Source organism: Magallana gigas, chromosome 6 (genome assembly GCF_963853765.1).
Source record: "Magallana gigas chromosome 6, xbMagGiga1.1, whole genome shotgun sequence".
NCBI classification, from domain to species: domain Eukaryota; kingdom Metazoa; phylum Mollusca; class Bivalvia; order Ostreida; family Ostreidae; genus Magallana; species Magallana gigas.
Window position 1 is genome coordinate 31,725,646 of NC_088858.1, and position 18,660 is coordinate 31,744,305.

Consider the following 18,660-nt stretch of genomic DNA (forward strand, 5'->3'; position numbering starts at 1 on the left):
ACAAGCTTATATCTAAAAAAAAAAAAGTCAGCTCATCACAATATATGTGTTGGTTGTTTTTTGTTTTTTTAATTACCCTTGTTTAATTGTTCGAAGAAATAATATGGTTATTATGGTACACAAGTAAATCTTTATTGCAAAAATATGAAACAAATAGTATTATTTTTTTAGGTAATTGAATCGTATATCTTGATTTATATAGCATCGTTTTCAAAATTGTATAGTTATAAATCACGTTGCAAACTTAAAAGTGGAAAAATTAGCAAATAGTGAGTGACAATATAGACATAAAGTTAGTTTAGGCTCCATTTCACATTTTCCAAAGTAACCAGCAAAGATACCGACATTGTTCGATTTCTGGCTGTGAAGACATTTCATTGTTTTTTAAAATGTTTACATCATAATATCTCGCGTTTTGTAGAAATGTGCTTAAAAATATGAATATGCGTAACTTTAAAACGAAATGGTAAACACTAACTTTACACATGCTTTTAATACATAATTAAAATACCCCTTAACCATGATTTAGAACCCCATCAATCAAAGTAAAACTACTGGTAAAACATTTCAGTTTCTCATCATATCATTGCATCCTGTCTCCCGTTTGATAATTAGAAGAAGAAATATATAATTGTTTTTAAGATCGTCAATTCTAACGGTATTAATTTAAAATTGATAGCCTTTTTGGCGAAGGGAGTAATACATTTCCACTTTTTATCCCCTTCCTCTACAAAAGAAAGTGAGCGCACAAGATGGTAAGTTTGCAGGAATCCTCGACACGAATCAATTGGGATTTAAATGTCTATAACCTCGAAAGGCTATGTACAGGTTTCAACAAAAATATATTATGTTGAGAGTCGAAGTACATGGCTATTCCGGTTATAAAAAAAAAACTCACAAAGCTTTCAAAAAATGGCAATGAGAGGTAAACCGATAACTAGTTGGAAATTTTAATGCAAACATATTTTAATGAAGTTATATTGTGTATATCCTAAAAAACTAGTAATAACAAAAGAATTTTTTTTATAGTGTTCATACAGCAGATCTAGAAATCAATAATAACAAATTAAAATATACCGGTATATTATAATTCAACATCATGTTATAATAACAAACATTTAAAACAAAAAAGTCTATTTAAAAAAAAAAAAAAAAAAAGACCACCAGTTGGATTTGAACCCAAAACACTGAAAGTATGTATTCACTAATCCAGGACGAAACCACTGAGCCATGCGAGACTTGTCAATATATGCTCTATAAAGTGTTGTTTGAAACAACACTGTCATATCAATGGACTTTGTTTTTTATCCCTCAAAAAATAATTTGAAAACGTACATAATTAGTCATCTCTGGGTCATCTCTCCATCTTTTTTTAAAAAGCGACATTTTAAATGTTGAAATATGTTAACTTTACACGTTTCAAATTTGTGGAGAGAAGACCCAGAGACAACAAAATCATTTAAAAACAGTTGTAAATAAGTAGGATTTTGCACGAATTGCATCCTGTTGCTATATTTAGACCCATATTATAATAAAACCTTTTGCATTTCAAATATTTTTCCACTCATTCCACATCCAACAGAAACCAAATAACGGTTATAATTCGAAAAATATTCAAAATTAATTGATGAAATTTTCACTCTCCTTGTGCGCCCAGATTCCTGCCGAATCTACATCTTAAGCGCCCACATTCTTTAGTCAAGATTGGCCAGTTAGTTCCCTGGGAGAAGCTTATACATTTATGGTAATACATTGGAAAATTAAATTTCCAAACCGGCGTATTTTTACTCAAATGTGTTCTCACGTGTTCATAACGTCGAAGTCAAAACTGTAGATAAGCATCGATTAGATGAAAAAGATTCGAGGTATTCCGAAATCCGTGTAAAAGGTGTTCAAAAATGGGGTGAGAACAGGTATAATAAACGATGATGACACATGAATGTTATGAAGGCGCATGCCTTAGTTCATATTTGGGGTTGAAAAACCATGTATTTTATTCTATGCATTAATAAATGCCATAATTATCCTTTTTGTGAGAAATTAATATCATATCAGTTATTGCAAATTATTGTCACGAATGGTCCGCAATTAACATGGCCGGAATGTAAAAATGGGGGAAAATCCACTATATAGTAGGTTTTCCGTGGGGGTAATCTGGCTATAAAAAGGGGGAAAACCCACTATATAGTCAGCTTTCCGTGGGGGAAAAACTGCTATATAGCCATTTTTCCGGGGGGAAGAACTGCTATATAGCCATTTTTCCGGGAGGAAAGATGGCTAGGGGGAAAAGGCACTATATAACACCGGTTCAACAAGACTAGAGCAACGTACGACACAAAAAAATGAAACACGGGGGGGTGGGGGGGGGTGGCTGGATGAAGTGAGACTTGAATATGCGGGAATTAACTGAGACAAATCTGCGGACCAGTTTATAGTTTCATTCATACCTAAGTCAGTATATATACATGTATGACATACTTTCATATTCTTTAACACTTGCAACAGAAGAGACTAATTAAGCGAAGACCAAAACTGTAAGCTGTGCGGAAAGAAAGGGACAATGGTGTGATTTTATTAGGATGCCAAGTAGCTCTGACGTCGACTCAGGGGAGATATATAAGGCGACATGACAAAGTCCTGCGGGAGTTGGCTGATGTGTTGGAAGCGGAGAGGAAAAGGAGACGACTAACAAATGTGAAGCAAAGCCGTCAGTTTGTGAGACGATGTGAAGCAACAGCTAGTCACGTAAGGGCGACAAGACGGACGTCAGTGGTAGATAGAGACTAGAGAGAGCATGACTGGTAGTTCTGAGTGGACCTGGATAATAAGTTAGTTTTTGCAAGCAAACATTGTAGAAACTAATCTAACACCATAGACACACCACAGGCACAGTGTTTGTGTCCCATCAGTAAATAACTGTGCTCTCAGTAGAGCTGACCATGTTATGGGAAGAACATTGTGAGAAGGCAAATGAAAGAAAAAGCTTCAAATACACAGGCCTGATGGTAGACCGAAGGATAGAGGATTGTGCTAATTTAGCTGTTTCCTGTTGAGGTCGGCTGCAAAGAGGGCTCCAGTTGCGATCAGTGTGGAAGCTCCTTACACGAGTAGAAATATCGCAATTGGGTCATCCTGCTGGATATGACACTATGGAGAAGATCTGTGCTGGAAGTCGTGGTCCATCGATTACAGTGGATTGGCCACCACTGATGAGGAAGTTATAGTTCGGGGTCGAAAGACCATCTTATGAAATATCGGAACCGATAGAAGGGGCGGTACATTTAGAGCAACAGTTATACATAAGAGTGGCAAAGAACAGTGCTAAGGTGGTATTTTTCTGCATCTATCTAAGTTGTTTTGAAAAATTCAATTATGTCATATGATAGACTATGGCGTAAAAAGTTTATGACCTTTTTTCATATTGATGCATCTCACTTGTCATGTGTAACATTTACCTTTAAAATTTTCTTTAAGAGAATCACAATTTTCCTCAAGGATTTTAGAATTTCCTATCAAAATAAAAGAACTTCCTATAGTAATTAAAATTTCCAATAGAAGTTAAACAAACCTCCTATCTATAGGATTTCAGAAAAAAACGGTAAGAAATCTAACTTCCCATAAAAAAAACCCACCTGTTTGATTTAACTTTCATCCTATATGAAATATAATTCCTGTAGGATCTCATTCAAAGAAATCCTACCGGATTTTCAAAATACCCTGTAGGAATTTTTTTTCATCAATGGGAATTATTATTTTCCCAGGGGATATTCATTTTTAAAGGTAAATATTTCATCTGCCAGGTGGAAGACATTAGAAACAAACGTTGTTATATCTATTGACAATGGTCTATCATTGGGTATACATACGGATTTTTACGAAACTGCATGGGATGTGTTTTTCAAAAAAAACTTTTGACCATTTTTTAAAACCTTTTCAGTCTCTTTGACTGATCTTCCTTGAACACAATTTTTAGAGGATCATTTCCTTCTGTACATTTTGATAACATATATGTAATATTTAAGTCCTAAGTTCCGTTGTAAAACCCGGCACTGCATCCAAGCAGGTGCAAAAATGCCACATTAAGCATTAGCATGATTATCCGGGACATTGTTCAAAGCTGACAGTTAGCAGAAATCCACATTCAGTTAGTGCATACTGAAAATGCACTTTTGTTCAATTTCTATACAAATTAAGTGTATTTTAGTTTTACATAGATTTGCATAATAATTTGTTCGTTTTTTTTTTTTATAAATTGTTAAAGAATAATACATATGTAAATTTGTTCAATTAATGCACTCGAAGGTTGTTTAATTACCAATTTTAGAATATCGTAATCTCGTTTAAAAGAAGTGCTTTGTATGTAGATTTGGGAAATAAACAAATAAACAAACCTAAAATTTATGAGGATTTTTCATACTAAATGATAGATTATGACAATAAATATCACAATTCATAGTGATAATTTCTTAGGCAAGGAAATTGACAAGGAAACTTTAAGGCCAATAACAGAATTTTTTTCACAATAAATACATGTACGTGTTTCATCGTGAGTAAAAACTTTTAGTAAATACTTTACGTCATGAAAACTTTTTCATATTTAGGGTAACAGACAATGATATGACATAATTTTATGGTAAAAACAAAACATCTGTTAATTTTTCACACATGCAAAGTACATTGTCAATTCTTAAATTAAAAAGATAACAAAACAAACATCTACAGACCAATTGAATATTTTAAAAATAAGTTGTAATAAAATACTAATCAATCAAAACATTGAAACTCATTCAAAGAAATGCAAACAAGAACTTGAAAATATGTTAATCAAAAACAATTTAAAGGAAAAATATAAAAGCAAACGTTTATTTCAAAATACGTTGTGGATATCAATCGAATGTCACTTTATCAAGTGCATGTGTGTCAAAAATCACAAAGTCCACAACCAGAGTTTGATCCCTGCTTTAAAACACAAATGTCACGTGTTTATTTTTAGATAGCTCAACAGTATTTTGGGATGATGCATTTAGAATATATTTTCGATGTGATACAAACAACACCATTTAAAACAAATCGAATCTCCAAATAGACACAGGTCCATTACTATGGATTACGCTGCATCTGCAGTGGAGGCAGCTTTGACAACGGTCTTTGGACCGGATTTGGTATATCGGACATTGGCTTCACTTTACCCCCTCGTCTTCTTTTTTTCTTCTCTATTTTCTCAGATTTTTCATCCTGATTTTCCTCCAAAACAGTGCCATTCATATTTTCTGTTGTAGAAATTTGAGGGAGTTCATTTTGTTCTTTTTCCTCCACCTCAGACGTATCCTGATTCTCATTTCTCTGTTCTTCTGAGGCTTTCTTTAATTTTCTACAACAGTGAAGGCACATTTCATGAAAGAATAACTTGAACATTGTTTACACAGTGTTTTTCCTTCAAGTAGACCAATCTTTAAATTTTTTAAATTTTTTTTTCGTTTTCAGTGTCTTACAAATTTCAACAATGTTTGAAATGAGTTCCAAGATTTAAAAATACATGATACATAAAATATGATGCTATTAACCAAGAGAGAAGAAATAAATCGAATTAATATAATTTTTTTAACAAATACGATACAGAATTTACGACGTAATGCGGAAAACGCAGATCTTAAAGCCAATTTAACTAGAATAGCGTTTACCTCCTGGTTGTTGGATGGACTCTCATTTTCAGCAAAATTGGATCTTCTTTTAGGGGCAAATCACTCTTTATCAATCTACTTAGAATGATAATTGTTAAAATCTGTAAAGCAAAATTTGAACTATCGTCAACTTTGTGAAACAAACTATATATATATATATATATATATATATATATATATATATATATATATATATATATATATATATATATATATATATATAGTGAGAGAGAGAGAGAGTCTCATGTTTACATTTTAAGCTGAATATTGAAGCACTTTTTATTTTTTGATATTTAAAAATCATTAAATCATGAAAAATGTATCTATTTCCTAGCTCCAGTGGCCAAAAATGGTAAACTTTTGTTAATAAAAGACCTGCAAGCCTTTAATAGACAAACTTTAATACTATTTACATTTTCATTTATACATGTAATGCACACAAAATGCATACATATTTTTTCTACAAATATACAATGCAGAGGATATTGAAGTAGTTTCCTAAAATCAAAGACATATTTTTTTTTCAAATTTCCGAGTGACAATTTGCCTTGTTGTTCTCAAAATGAAGTTAAAGCTGTTATGTATGACTAACAGCAATTACCTTAAGTAAAAATACATATGTTCAAAATGTTTATTAATCAATCATAATCCTGAACAATCAATCATATTTTTCACCCCGTCCCCGATACCCGATGAAAAGCCTCAACTTCTGTCGCATGGCCTGGACAGCGAATTTCACACTTTAAAATCAGGACATTAAGAACATAATAACAATGCTTGACCTATCCTCCACGACGGCGATAGTACGGATAAATTATCAAATAAATACATTTGAATATTTCTCCACCCTACGGGCTAAACCCCTGACCCAGGGACCATGATTTTCACAAATTCAGATGAATTTAGGTAAAAGGCTTCATAACATGGACATCATAACATGCATTTAATTTTTCTCAAATATATAAGAGAGTGGATAAGAAGATAAGAAATAATGATTAATATATTTTTACAGTGTGGTCTAATTTCAAAATTTATAATAAGATATGTAGCAGTTAATTAATTTGTGTGAAAGACTTCGTGAACATCAGCATAACGCATTTAGTTTTCCTTCAAATATGTTTGGGTTAGAAAAGAATGTATTTTTTTTTTTGCAATTGACCCCACCCTCAGGTAATAAATTAAGGTAGAGGACCTCGTGGAAATCATACTGATGTATTATGTTTTTCACAACATGCGTGGGAGTAAGGAAGATAGTTTTCCAAGGTCTAATACATTTTTGTATATGGCCACATTGGTACAACCTTAGGGCCCGAACCCCTGACCACCTCGGGACCATGAATTTTACAATGTTTTAGAGGGCATCGTGGACATTATAAACATGCATTTAGTTTTTTCGTCACATGCGTGGGAGTAGAGAAGAGGAGTAGTGAGGAAAATTTTCTATATTATTCACTATAAAGCCATATTGCCCCTAGGCTAGGGCCTGTACCTCTGATCCTGGGACAATGAATTTCACAATTTTTAGTGGAAGGATTCATGGACGTCATTACCATGCATTAAGGTTTTCCTCCTGAACACTTGATTTTTTAAAATTGGTCTTTTTTGCATAATTGGCCCCGCTATGGCGCCCCGTGGATAGTAGATCCATCATGACTTACAGATTTGTAGTAAACCCTCTAAACCACTGCGCTACACTGATAGGTGAAGAATTTGGGAAAAACACTACCTATATAATTACCCTTGATTTTTATGTTTATTTCGATAAACAATATGTCACAACATGGACGTGTCCCATACAACCTTAATACATATTTCTCTATTTATTTTAAATATTACCTTTTATCAAACATTGACTGAAATATATATACATGTTCTAGTATTACGAATTTATATTCTACTTCTAGTACTCGTATATCGATAGATACATGTATATATGCCTATATGGGATTTATCTATAACATTTATGTGCCATGTTACGTGTAATATATTACCTCAAGTAAACAAGCCAGTGAAGCCATGACGTAAAAGGCAATGCTGTATTGTTGAAGTCTCTCAGACAGTTTCAGAGAACATGGCTGAAATATATGCATCATATAACCAGTAATATTCTATATCGCTGTGCTTTTATAAAACAATTTGTAACTTTTTTTCGATTTTCTTTGTTACTGATATATCAATTCTTTTTTTACTTGCACTTAGCAAGAACAATGAACACCAAAATCAAAAACAAGAGGCCCATGGGGCCACATCGCTCACCTGAGCAACAATGACTTTATATGGGCATTCAAGAATTTTGTGCCATATGACCCCTCGGTAGAATAACAAATAAAAAATACCGTAAAATATCCAAATTTTACACTTATTTTGGCATACACTTAATCTTTGACAGTGTACCTTTATGAAATACCATTTTTACCGAAAATAAGACCCTATGCAAGATTTTAAACTAATTTTTTGGTAGGAGTTAACGGTTAACCTCCAGTTCCCTTTTTTTTAGTCCCCCCCAACCACTTTATAAATAGATCAAAATATATGAGAGCATATAGGTACAACTTCTCCCTCAGTTACTAATTAGTTATTAAGGTCTTCCGTTTCCAACGGAAGACCATATTGTTTTCGTACTGTTTCTTCTTATTTTTTTCCACAAATTTTGTGCACGCGATTTCTCAAACACTATTCGGCCAATTTTGACCATTTTATCACAGATGATTGCCAGACGTCATAATTCTTGACTTTTTTTGAAATTTTAAAATCGTTACTTCCGGAACCGAGTTAAGACTGATTGTCTATTTTTTTTCGACCTATTTTATGCAGAGCTGATCTTAGAAACTATCAGAGATATGAATACGAAATTTTCAGGAAAGGTAGTCTGCAGTTTGAAGTTGTGCACTATTATATTGTTTTACGCCAGTGGCGCCATTTCTTTGAGCTCGCTTAGGCACGAAAATTGGGTCCGAATTTTCATTCAAAATTTTCATACGTTTTGATTTGTATCTTTTTATCAGTTGATATTTTGTTAAATGATATATAACAAAAGTAGTAGAAAATCAAAAGTTCTTTCCAATAAAATCAAGAAAAAGGGGCTGGCTCCTTGAATTAGGGGTCATGAGAATCGTAAAGTCTACTACGAATAACTTGAAAACGATAAATATTTTGTTATGCATTATAGAATCAAAGTTGTTGAACATTACATTATCGGTTTGAAAAGTCATCGTCAGGCCCATGTTTGACGTAATTAGGGATTTTTATTCATTATCTTAAAATTTAAGGAGGGGTGTTAATTTTAAAATTGTATCGATATATCATGGTATCATTAAAAAAAATCGGACGGAAGACCTACTCGTTACTCGTAACGAGGTCGTATCTAGTTGTATTTTATTTTTTTAAAATTCCTATATGTGAAAGAAGAAAATTGTACCTCAATGCGCTCAATTCCCGGGTCAAAAACATTCCAAAATTTAATTGGTCTTCTCCATTATAAACGATTGTCGTTTACCTGGCGTTAATTCATTTCGTATGACGTTTCATTACCTTACTAACTTGACTGATGAATAAACTATAAAACTGAACGATGGTGTCACATGATAATTCTAATCAATGTATGGACAGGGATATCGCTCTATTGTATTAAGGCCCATCCATTATTTTCATCTTCACTGAAAAGAACAAATGGCTACAAACAACCTTAAGATGCTTTTCCGCTGCAGTATTTTTTAAGAACAACGATAATGTGTCAGAACTATGGCAACTGTTTAAAAGACTTCATTTTTATTTACTTGAGTTTAAAAAAAACTATCAAAATTCGTGTAGATTTTATATATAAGATTCATATAAGAAGGGGCACCAGGAAGTAGTTACTGTATATAATCCTTTTAGCAAGACATATCTACATCTTCGCTAGCCAAGGGTGACGATCCACTTTGCTACTCTTTTCAAAAGAGTAGCAGAGTGGATCGTCACCCTTGGCTAGCGAAGATGGACATATCTAATGATTAACCAAAAATTCAGCGTCAATCTTAGAATTATAAGAAAGATACAGACCTTGGCTTGAGTCATGTTTTTGTTTACATGAATTTATTACATTCAACTATGATTTTTAAACTTGGTATTTCCTATTCAGCGTTTGAAATATAAACAAATAAAAGCATGATCTAAGCTCTTTGTACAAACATAGCATTGTGCACAAAGCTCTGTATCTTGCTTATAACTCGAAACTTGACTCTTAGATAAGTCAGTAAATTATGGAAATTTGTAAACAATTAAAACAAGAAAAAATGCACTAAAACAAAGAAAGAGCACAATTTATTTTTCATCATAAATATACCTATATAATCTAATGAAGCAGAAATGATACAATTTGATTTAATGATTTAATTAATTTATTTATTTTAGTCTTAATAGTATTAAAAAATACTAAAAAATATGTTACACGCGAAATAGGAAATTGGGACAGCGCGGGACATGCAGGTGTCACTACAGTATTAAATTTTACTATATATTCTTACCAAAATTGCACAACTTTACATACAGATTAAAAATTCAAAACGAACTTCTGGAAAAAATCCTCTTTACATCTTTTTAAACAACGCTTCATTTACAATTTTCTAGCAAAATACACACGTGCATCCAGCAAGGCGTGAGACTTTGTTTACCTCGAAGTTACACATGTGCTTGAAAATCAAGCCCGGGCCTTTTCACCCCCCTCCGGAAACAACACGCATCAAAAATTCAAATGACATCGCATTATTACAAAAATGGGATAGTTATATATAGACCTCTTACACATTGTTTTTCAGCTCATTAAAAAAATCAGCTCCTGTCGCGTGCGGAAACGCCCCGAATTCAAAGGAAAATTCGGGAATTATTTTGGCTCAGCCATGTTTTGACGTGAACCTTCAGTGAAATACTGTTATGACACCTGCATATAGCCCGGACTAATTTTACACCGTCCCGTTTTCGATATAAGAAATATCGAACCCGAAGTTGTTAACTGATGGACCCCAAGTCTTTCTTTGCGTGGACCCTGAGGTCCACGCAGAAAATATATAAGCGAGGTTAAACCGGATGCTATGGGGAAAATTCAACCTGCGCATGAGCTAGCCTGGTTCCTGTGCGTAATGGGTAGCTCAGGGAACCAGGCTAGCACACGTTTATCTGAATTGGGATCGGGATTACATAAGTTCAAAGGCGCTGTAATTGTAAAGTTGTCGGTAAACAGTACAGAAACAAAGTATTCCTTTTAAAGAAATGATTGGCATGTGATATGAACTATCAGTATTATGGAATTAGTTAATGTTATGCCGAAACTACAACATGGCATAATTTGCAAAGTTTTCTTGTTTTCCGAATACACAAGTAACTTAAATTTACTTTTATAGTAGGCGAGGCTAGAGAACTTCCCGATTAAATTTTTTAAAGCATATTAGTGTGATTGAATAATTATGTCACTGTATAAAAGTTTAAATCTTAAGAAAAAATGCATCAAAAATTGAATTTTTCAATTTATACAAAGCTGTCACTGCATAGTTAACAGAGTAGTGCGAATCGTAATGTGTGCGCAAATAGTAGAATTCACCGAATGTCTGATACTATACATGTATGCAATCTTCATTCATAGATAGATCATATTTATTTTAGAAGTATGAACCCTTTTTATTCTGAGATAAAAAGTCAGGGCTATACATACATGTATACGTAATACAACGTACAAATTTAGTCAGGTTAAAAGCAGAGGGCTATAGAGTCAGTGGAATCTCTGATAATCTTAAAAAAAGCTTTCACGTTTTCGTTGGAAACACATGCAAATGGTCCACGTATTGTAGTCCTTTTTTAAAGGACAGCAACTTGTTACTATTATTTTCGTAAATTACTCAAATTTGAAACAGAATTAGCCCATGATTTTTACAATTTATATTTTCCTTTTCATAAGCAGTATTTGGGCTAAATTACGTTCAATTTGACTCAGAAGTTTTTGAGTAGAAGATCTTTAAAAACGCGCCCCCTTTTTCTACAGTTTCGAGATTTCCTCCGCTTTGAATAAAGATCGGTTTTTAATTTCTGCAATTTATATTTGTCATACCATCAGGGTGCTTTGTCCAAAATTTGGTTGAAATTGGCCAAGTGGTTTTAGAGAAGAAGTTCAAAATTTAAAAGTTTACAGACGAACGGACAGACGGACGATGGACGAATAGTGACCAAAAAGCTCACATGAGTTTTCAGCGTTTCCACAAAAGAAAATGATTTTATTATAATTCACCGAGTTCAACCGAAATAAATTATATTTAATATTTGCGATATCTATTAAAATGTCTTATTTTGTATGTTTTGCCAATCTTATGTTTAAAAAAATATATCGAGAGGCCCCTTGGCCACATATCTCACCTGTGCAACAATAAATATGATAAAGTCAGCTTTATGGAGTCATACACAAAATGAATGGACAATGTAAAATATTGATCCCGTATATAAAGATTTCTCAGGTTTTCAAAAGATATTCTTATGTTAAACATTGAGCCCTTTTTGTAATTGATGTAAAAATTCAACCCAACCCCACGTAATCTATTGGTGTTTAAAAACATGTTTAAAGATTTTTCATTATAAAGACTCGACCACCACTGTGGTCCCACTTTATCCACAGGGATCATGATTTGAGCAAACTTTAATCTTCTCTACCTGGAAATACTTCCACAAAAGTAAAAGCCTTCCCGGCCTCTTAGTTTTTTAAAAGAAGGATTTTAAAGATTTTTTATAAATTCCTATGTAAAAATTCGATTCTCCTCATTGTGGCCCCTTCCACCCACACCCGGTATCTTGAACCTGCACTACCTTGGGATACTTTCATACAAGTTTAAACATTAGTATGGCATTCTTTTTTTCACTTGATATCTTCCAACGCTTGAAATGACAAATACAATCCAATAAGTTACCTGTAACCGTCCGATGAAATCATATACATGTAATTCCAATTTCAAAGTTTAGATTTGAAAGACATCCTTCCTGATTTTATTTCAATTTCAATTGCGCACACATACTCCAAATACTGTAAATTCCTTATATTACGCAAGTACTTAATTCCGCGATCCTGCTGTTTTGTATCAAATTGCAAGAATATAAATTCACAAGCGCGGAAAATTTATCAATATTTCTTAAAGTTCCCAAAAATAATGGCGAGGTTTTAAAATCCGCGAGACGTGCTTTTCGCGATTTTACGCGGATATAAATTCCTGGCGTTTAATTTGGAATTTACAGTAGATTAATCTCTGTACATCTCCATTACAAGATAATTTAATTCGTTTTCACTATGATTGCTAGTATTCTTGTTAACTTTCTGTTGTAATATCCTTTGGTTCTTTTATATAACCGAACAATATGTTTTTCACATTTTCTCTTTCTACATTCAAAATAACTCTTAGAAAGCCAACTGCTTTGTATGTCTGTTAAGCAACGTCAAGAAGTTATGTGTGAAAAAACCCCTTTCTCCATCGGATAAGGACATCCTAACAGCAGGAAAAGTCACAAGGAAATGGTCAGAGTTGGGGTCAATTACTTTGAAAAGTAATTAATAACTTTCAAATACATTGACAATTTTATCAATTACTTGCAATTACAATTACATTGATTTTTTAAAATGTAATTAATTACTCTCAATTACTTTGATAAATGTAATTAATTACATTTCAAATACTTTTAATTAGTTTTATTTTTTTTAAATTTTGAGAACATATACATATATTAACAGCATTAAGATATACAGAGCTTTATGTACGGTTATGTTTTTTAAGGTTGTATACTGGTAGTTCAGTTCAGATCAGATTTCTTGAAAATTTCTAAAAAAAAATGTCTTTAACATTAAATTCATTAAGTACCATTGAGTTCATTTTTGGTTCTGAATAATATTTTCACTATAGTGAATTAATTTTTATTCACATATTAAAACTATGTTTATTCAGAAAGTACAACTTTTGGCAGTACAGCATATCAGTATATAAATAATAATTGCTATAATTCACAAGAATGAGGTATTTTGACTCCCTTAAGTCTAAAATCAATGGGGGTTCTTGGGTATTAGAGGAGTTCACACCTACACAAAATTAGATCTTTACCTATTGCCCTGGGCTGTATAAACATATGAAACATTATGGGACATTTAATTAATTATTGTATAAACAAAAGTCCATGCCAAACATGTATAAAATCTATTTATCATTATAAAACACCTTTTTTATATTCTAAACTTGGAAAAAAAGTAATTGAGATGTAATTGAAAAGTAATTGAAAATACACAATATTTTTTGGAATGTATTTAAATACATTCAATTACTTGTAATTGAAGACGGACTCAAGTACACATTACTTTCAATTACTTTGAAAAATGTAATTAATTACACTCAATTACAAATACTATTTTCAATTACCCCATCCCTGGAAATGGTATTCGAAGTGAATCATGCAGCCTTTTATATTCATGGGGAAGAACTACGTCTCACACGTACACATGTAACATGTAACAAATTACAATGAATTCTATTCAGTGTTTTGAAAAAAATCCTTGACATGAGACAGTTCGATAAGAAGACAATGCAGACTCAGTACAATTAATGTTTACTTTATTGTCATTTGTAGAAAAGAAACACAACAGAATACAAGTTTCAAGTAGGTAACAAACCTCAAACTGTCCATTCTCTGAAAACAAATAACTATTGTCAGGCCTTACGGCCATCAACATATCCTTATCCTCATATAATGGACAGTTTATGTAACCTTTACTTACAGCCCTTGCCTATTGGATTTGTAGACGAAGATTTTTGAAAGATACAAATTTTTCAATAATTCTTTAGTATACCCCCTTGAAAGAAGGTTTAGACCTCCATTTTCACAAATTTGAAATCCCTTCACCTAATAATGATTTGCACGAATTTTGGTTGAAATTGGCCCAGTGGTTCTAAAGAAGACGTCGAAAATAGAGTGATAAACTGATAAATAGACGGACGTCGGACGAAAAGTGATCAAAAAGTTCACATGAGCTTGCAGCTCAGGTAAGCTAATATCAACTTAAATTAAGTGGTTACAAGTACATGTAGTTACCTCTGAATAACGATAATCACTTCCCCCGGGAGAGGTACACGTGTTGATGTCTGAGTTGTATGTCTGTGTCAACGGATTGAAGTGACAACAAAACAAGGGGGTCTTTTGATGACTATAGTAATAAAAATAGTTGTATCCGGTAGACATTCTGTCTTGCAAAACAATACTGTGTGGAAAATCAGATGCATTACCGTAATTATATCCACAGCATTTTAGCTGAAATGAAAGAAAGAAAACTTACAAAGGATAAGATTACGATAAATGTCAATTTAAGCACCATGAATTGATAAGTCGCCAGTATAATGAATAAAATGAATAATGGATTTCCCTCCCCCCCCCCCCCAAAAAAAAAGCTGAAAAAGAATTTTTTCATCATATCACTGAGTATTTGATAATTTGCACTGTCTACTATCTAATACATATGTTTGTTAGAATGAAACAGAAGTTGACGTCAGAAAGGTAGCTTAACATAGACAACTTTTATTTGTAGTTTTAATTGAAAATAAAGGCACAAAATTTGACAAGTTGTCTTTCTTTTTCAGCAACATATCTTCGAAAGATACATTTTTGATAAAATGGTTTTAATTCATTCAATCCTACGCCTACTTTTTTTTAAACAGTAAAACACATTGAAAACACTTTTGTACTACAAATACTAAAGAAACGTGAAAGGGCTGGCTTAATTATGTCGTCTTCTTTCATTCCTTAAGGCATTTGGCCATGTTTAGAATTATGTAAGAAAAATTCAAAAGTATATCTGTAAAAAGTAATCAATTGTATATAAAAAAGTCAGGGCTTTGCCACATATTGTCTTTAAGATTTATATAATGTGGTATTTAATTAATACTGTATATTTTGTTTCAGACTTGAAAGAAAAAAACCACGTCATAATTGGAAAAAATCGATTGGTTTTGACAACAAAAGTATAGGAAATCGCCAGCTAGTTTTTTATATTTTTTTTTTGTGAAGCTACGTGCATATTATGTTTGATTTCGACATTAACTATCAGGCCACCAGAAAGTTATGTATAACATGGGCTAATATAAACAGTTCCTCATTTTAACTTGTTTTATATGCTACAAACTCGTAGTTCAAAGATTGTATGGGCCTCGTTTACCACAGAATTACTTCTTTCTATAGATTAATGCTGCTGTTCTAATTTGGGAAATACATGTTCAGAATTGTAAAAAAAATAAATTTTGAATAATTGAATCCATTTTCATCATCTTTTTATAAATTTCATAGCTTTATAAAAAAATGAAAAAATGAACATAAATTTACCAAGTTCTGCGTGATTTTTTAATCACGCAGAACTATTAGATATCGGCGTATTCTGTAAATAGAAGGAAGTTAGGTGTTGGTAAAGTTTATTGCTGATTGTTAGCAATGAAGTGACAATGAGAAATGAAAAATAAACATAACCCCCCCCCCCCCCTTGAGTAAAACTCTTAAAATGTCCAGGATATTATCGAAAATTACTATTGCTTCTTTTTTAGCTCACTGGACAAGGTTTGAACAAATTATCATTCACATTTTGAAGAAGGCATCTTGATAAATCAATAAGATTTAATATCCTTCAACCAGAAAATGTAGATGCAATATCGACTGATCATTTTTTTAATCTTCAAAAGAAGCCAACTGTACCCCCGCATGAAAACTGTACAGACAAAGGGATAAACACAAAGATGGCTGATCGTCTTTAAACATACAACGAATGATCCGAAACTGATTAAAGAGTTTTAAGTATTATAATGTTGCATTGTTACCTTAACAAATAAATTGTTCCAGGCACCGTGTTCGTTCATTAGGTAACCGTCGTCTAACCGTGAAAAAAAATTGTATATAACAGGAGATTGTGACAACAACTCGTTCGGAAAATTCTAAAAAAAAAAAAAAAGGTTAATACAATAGTACACGTATAATCAATTATAAAACATAACAGGACAATGTTAAAAACAAAATGGTGCTGCGTTTACTAGTATTATAAAGCTAATATATAATAAATGATCCTTGAATTTATCAAATGCCAAGTATTATTGATGGCTAGAGTACATAAGTGCAGAAGTCATATCAATATTGCTTCTACATTTTTAATCATATAACGAGATTAAATAAGCAAACTAATTAGCAAAAATCTGTTTTCTTTACTAATAATCTCTCTACCTCAACATCAACTGCTATCCAGAATCCTAGGGTAGACAGGACGAAAGAAATTCCCAGGACACAGAAAGCTATGTTCTGTATAGAAAAATAATTGTGTATTCAAATGTAAGTAATTCCTCTAAAATTCCATTTTAATGAGATTCACAAATATAGATGTTGCTGGTAAAAAGAATAAAAAAAAGAATCAAAATAAGAGTATGTATGGTCACATAAGCTCAACAAAGGACTGTATAAATATATTAATTTTCATTTCATAATTTCCTTCACTGTCTAACACTTAAAAAGACAGTACACCGAAAACACATGTGTTTAACTTCAAATTTACCCAATGTATCGTTAGGAAATACCCTTGATTGTGTCAGTTTAAGTCCATAAACCAACAGTGTTCAAAATCAGAAGTCCAATAGAAATATATAAAAAACAGGAGCAGAGCAAACACGGACATCTAATAATTAGAGATAAGATCAGCTGCCATGTAGGAGTGAGCATCCTCTGCTGACCGGTATACAAAAATTACATAATAAATTTATGAATTAATATCATACAGGAATCTATCTATATGAACATTGCTCTTATAAGTTTTAAGACAAAAAAATTTCAGACGCTTTCCTTAAATTTTCTAATTCTTTGAAAAACGATCCTAAATTGACCCTTGGATCATTATCAAAATACAGATCTACATCAAGAAATAATGCTTGAACCAGAAAATCCACATAAAAATTCTTGTGGCTCCATATTTGCTCCTAAGACCACAGTTTGTATAATATAAGGTGCTTGCAAAGAATGAACAATGACTCTGAATGATTTCAGAGGTTCTTGCTCTATGTTTATCAAACATATCAAATGGGATAGGGCGGGATAATTTTTGTTAAACATAATTAAAAAAAAAAAATCAAACCATGAATTTACTACTTCCTTAATAATTTAAATAGCATATACCCATAGTCAACCGTTAAATTTGTGTTGAATTTTGATAACCCATTTGCATTATTTAATAAGCATCTCATATTCGTATAGCTTTTACATTGTTTTACAAATTTCAGTCTCAATTAAAGGATCATAATAAGAGCTATTCTTTTTTTCATTCCACGTTTTCAAAATAATTCAGCTTTCCAATAACCAATTGTCATCCACATCTGGCTCCAGGGGTTATGATATGGTTATGATATGGATAAACTTAGGATTGGTGTTACTTTCTCTAATTTCAACATAAGCTAATAATTTCCTATATTTTCGGTTTTAAATTTCATCCATTCCCCCGATTGTTAGTTATCTCTGATCCATGTTTGTTACATGCTTATTAAATTTAGTTATTCTGATTTAGGTCGAAAATGTAAAATGCATAAAAAAATACATGTAATCAAAGTACTGAAGTACTGAAGGCTGGGATCTTTTGGTGTGTCTTTATAATGCATATTGTGTAGTAAAAACTAAAAATCTCTCAAGGAAATTCATGCGCATTGTTTGTGTCCAAAATGCATAGTCTTGTTTTTAAAACACGTTATTTATAAGAAAACTAAAAAAAATTGACAATTCTCTCGAAATTAAAAAAAAAAATGCCAACAATTTTCACAAAACGTGGCTCTTTGTGTAACTACATATATTTGGTATAGCGGAAGCTTTTAATTTGACGCTGTTTGGTTTTTGTTTTCTTTTTTAGTTGTGCTATTTATAGTTACATTGGTGATTTGGCTGCCTACAGCCAGGACTCTGCTTCCAGCAGAGCCCTGAT

General features: G+C 32.3%; 1 protein-coding gene across 2 annotated transcripts in view; it reads right to left on the minus strand.

Annotated features, from left to right (window-relative positions):
- Nucleotides 1-5,001: 5,001 nt before the first annotated feature.
- Nucleotides 5,002-18,660, minus strand: part of LOC105330219 (uncharacterized) — a 49,526-nt gene continuing 35,867 nt past the window's right edge. The window contains exons 33-38 of one of the 2 annotated variants that reach the window (XM_034470450.2): nt 16,929-17,003; nt 16,532-16,645; nt 14,766-14,981; nt 7,673-7,756; nt 5,682-5,782; nt 5,002-5,371 (exon numbers count right to left, since the gene is read on the minus strand). In XM_034470450.2, the coding sequence (XP_034326341.2) occupies nt 5,101-5,371; nt 5,682-5,782; nt 7,673-7,756; nt 14,766-14,981; nt 16,532-16,645; nt 16,929-17,003 (861 nt within the window). In that variant the 3' untranslated portion in view covers nt 5,002-5,100. The remainder of the gene's footprint in view (nt 5,372-5,681; nt 5,783-7,672; nt 7,757-14,765; nt 14,982-16,531; nt 16,646-16,928; nt 17,004-18,660) is intronic. The other variant, XM_066086911.1, reaches the window with a different exon arrangement.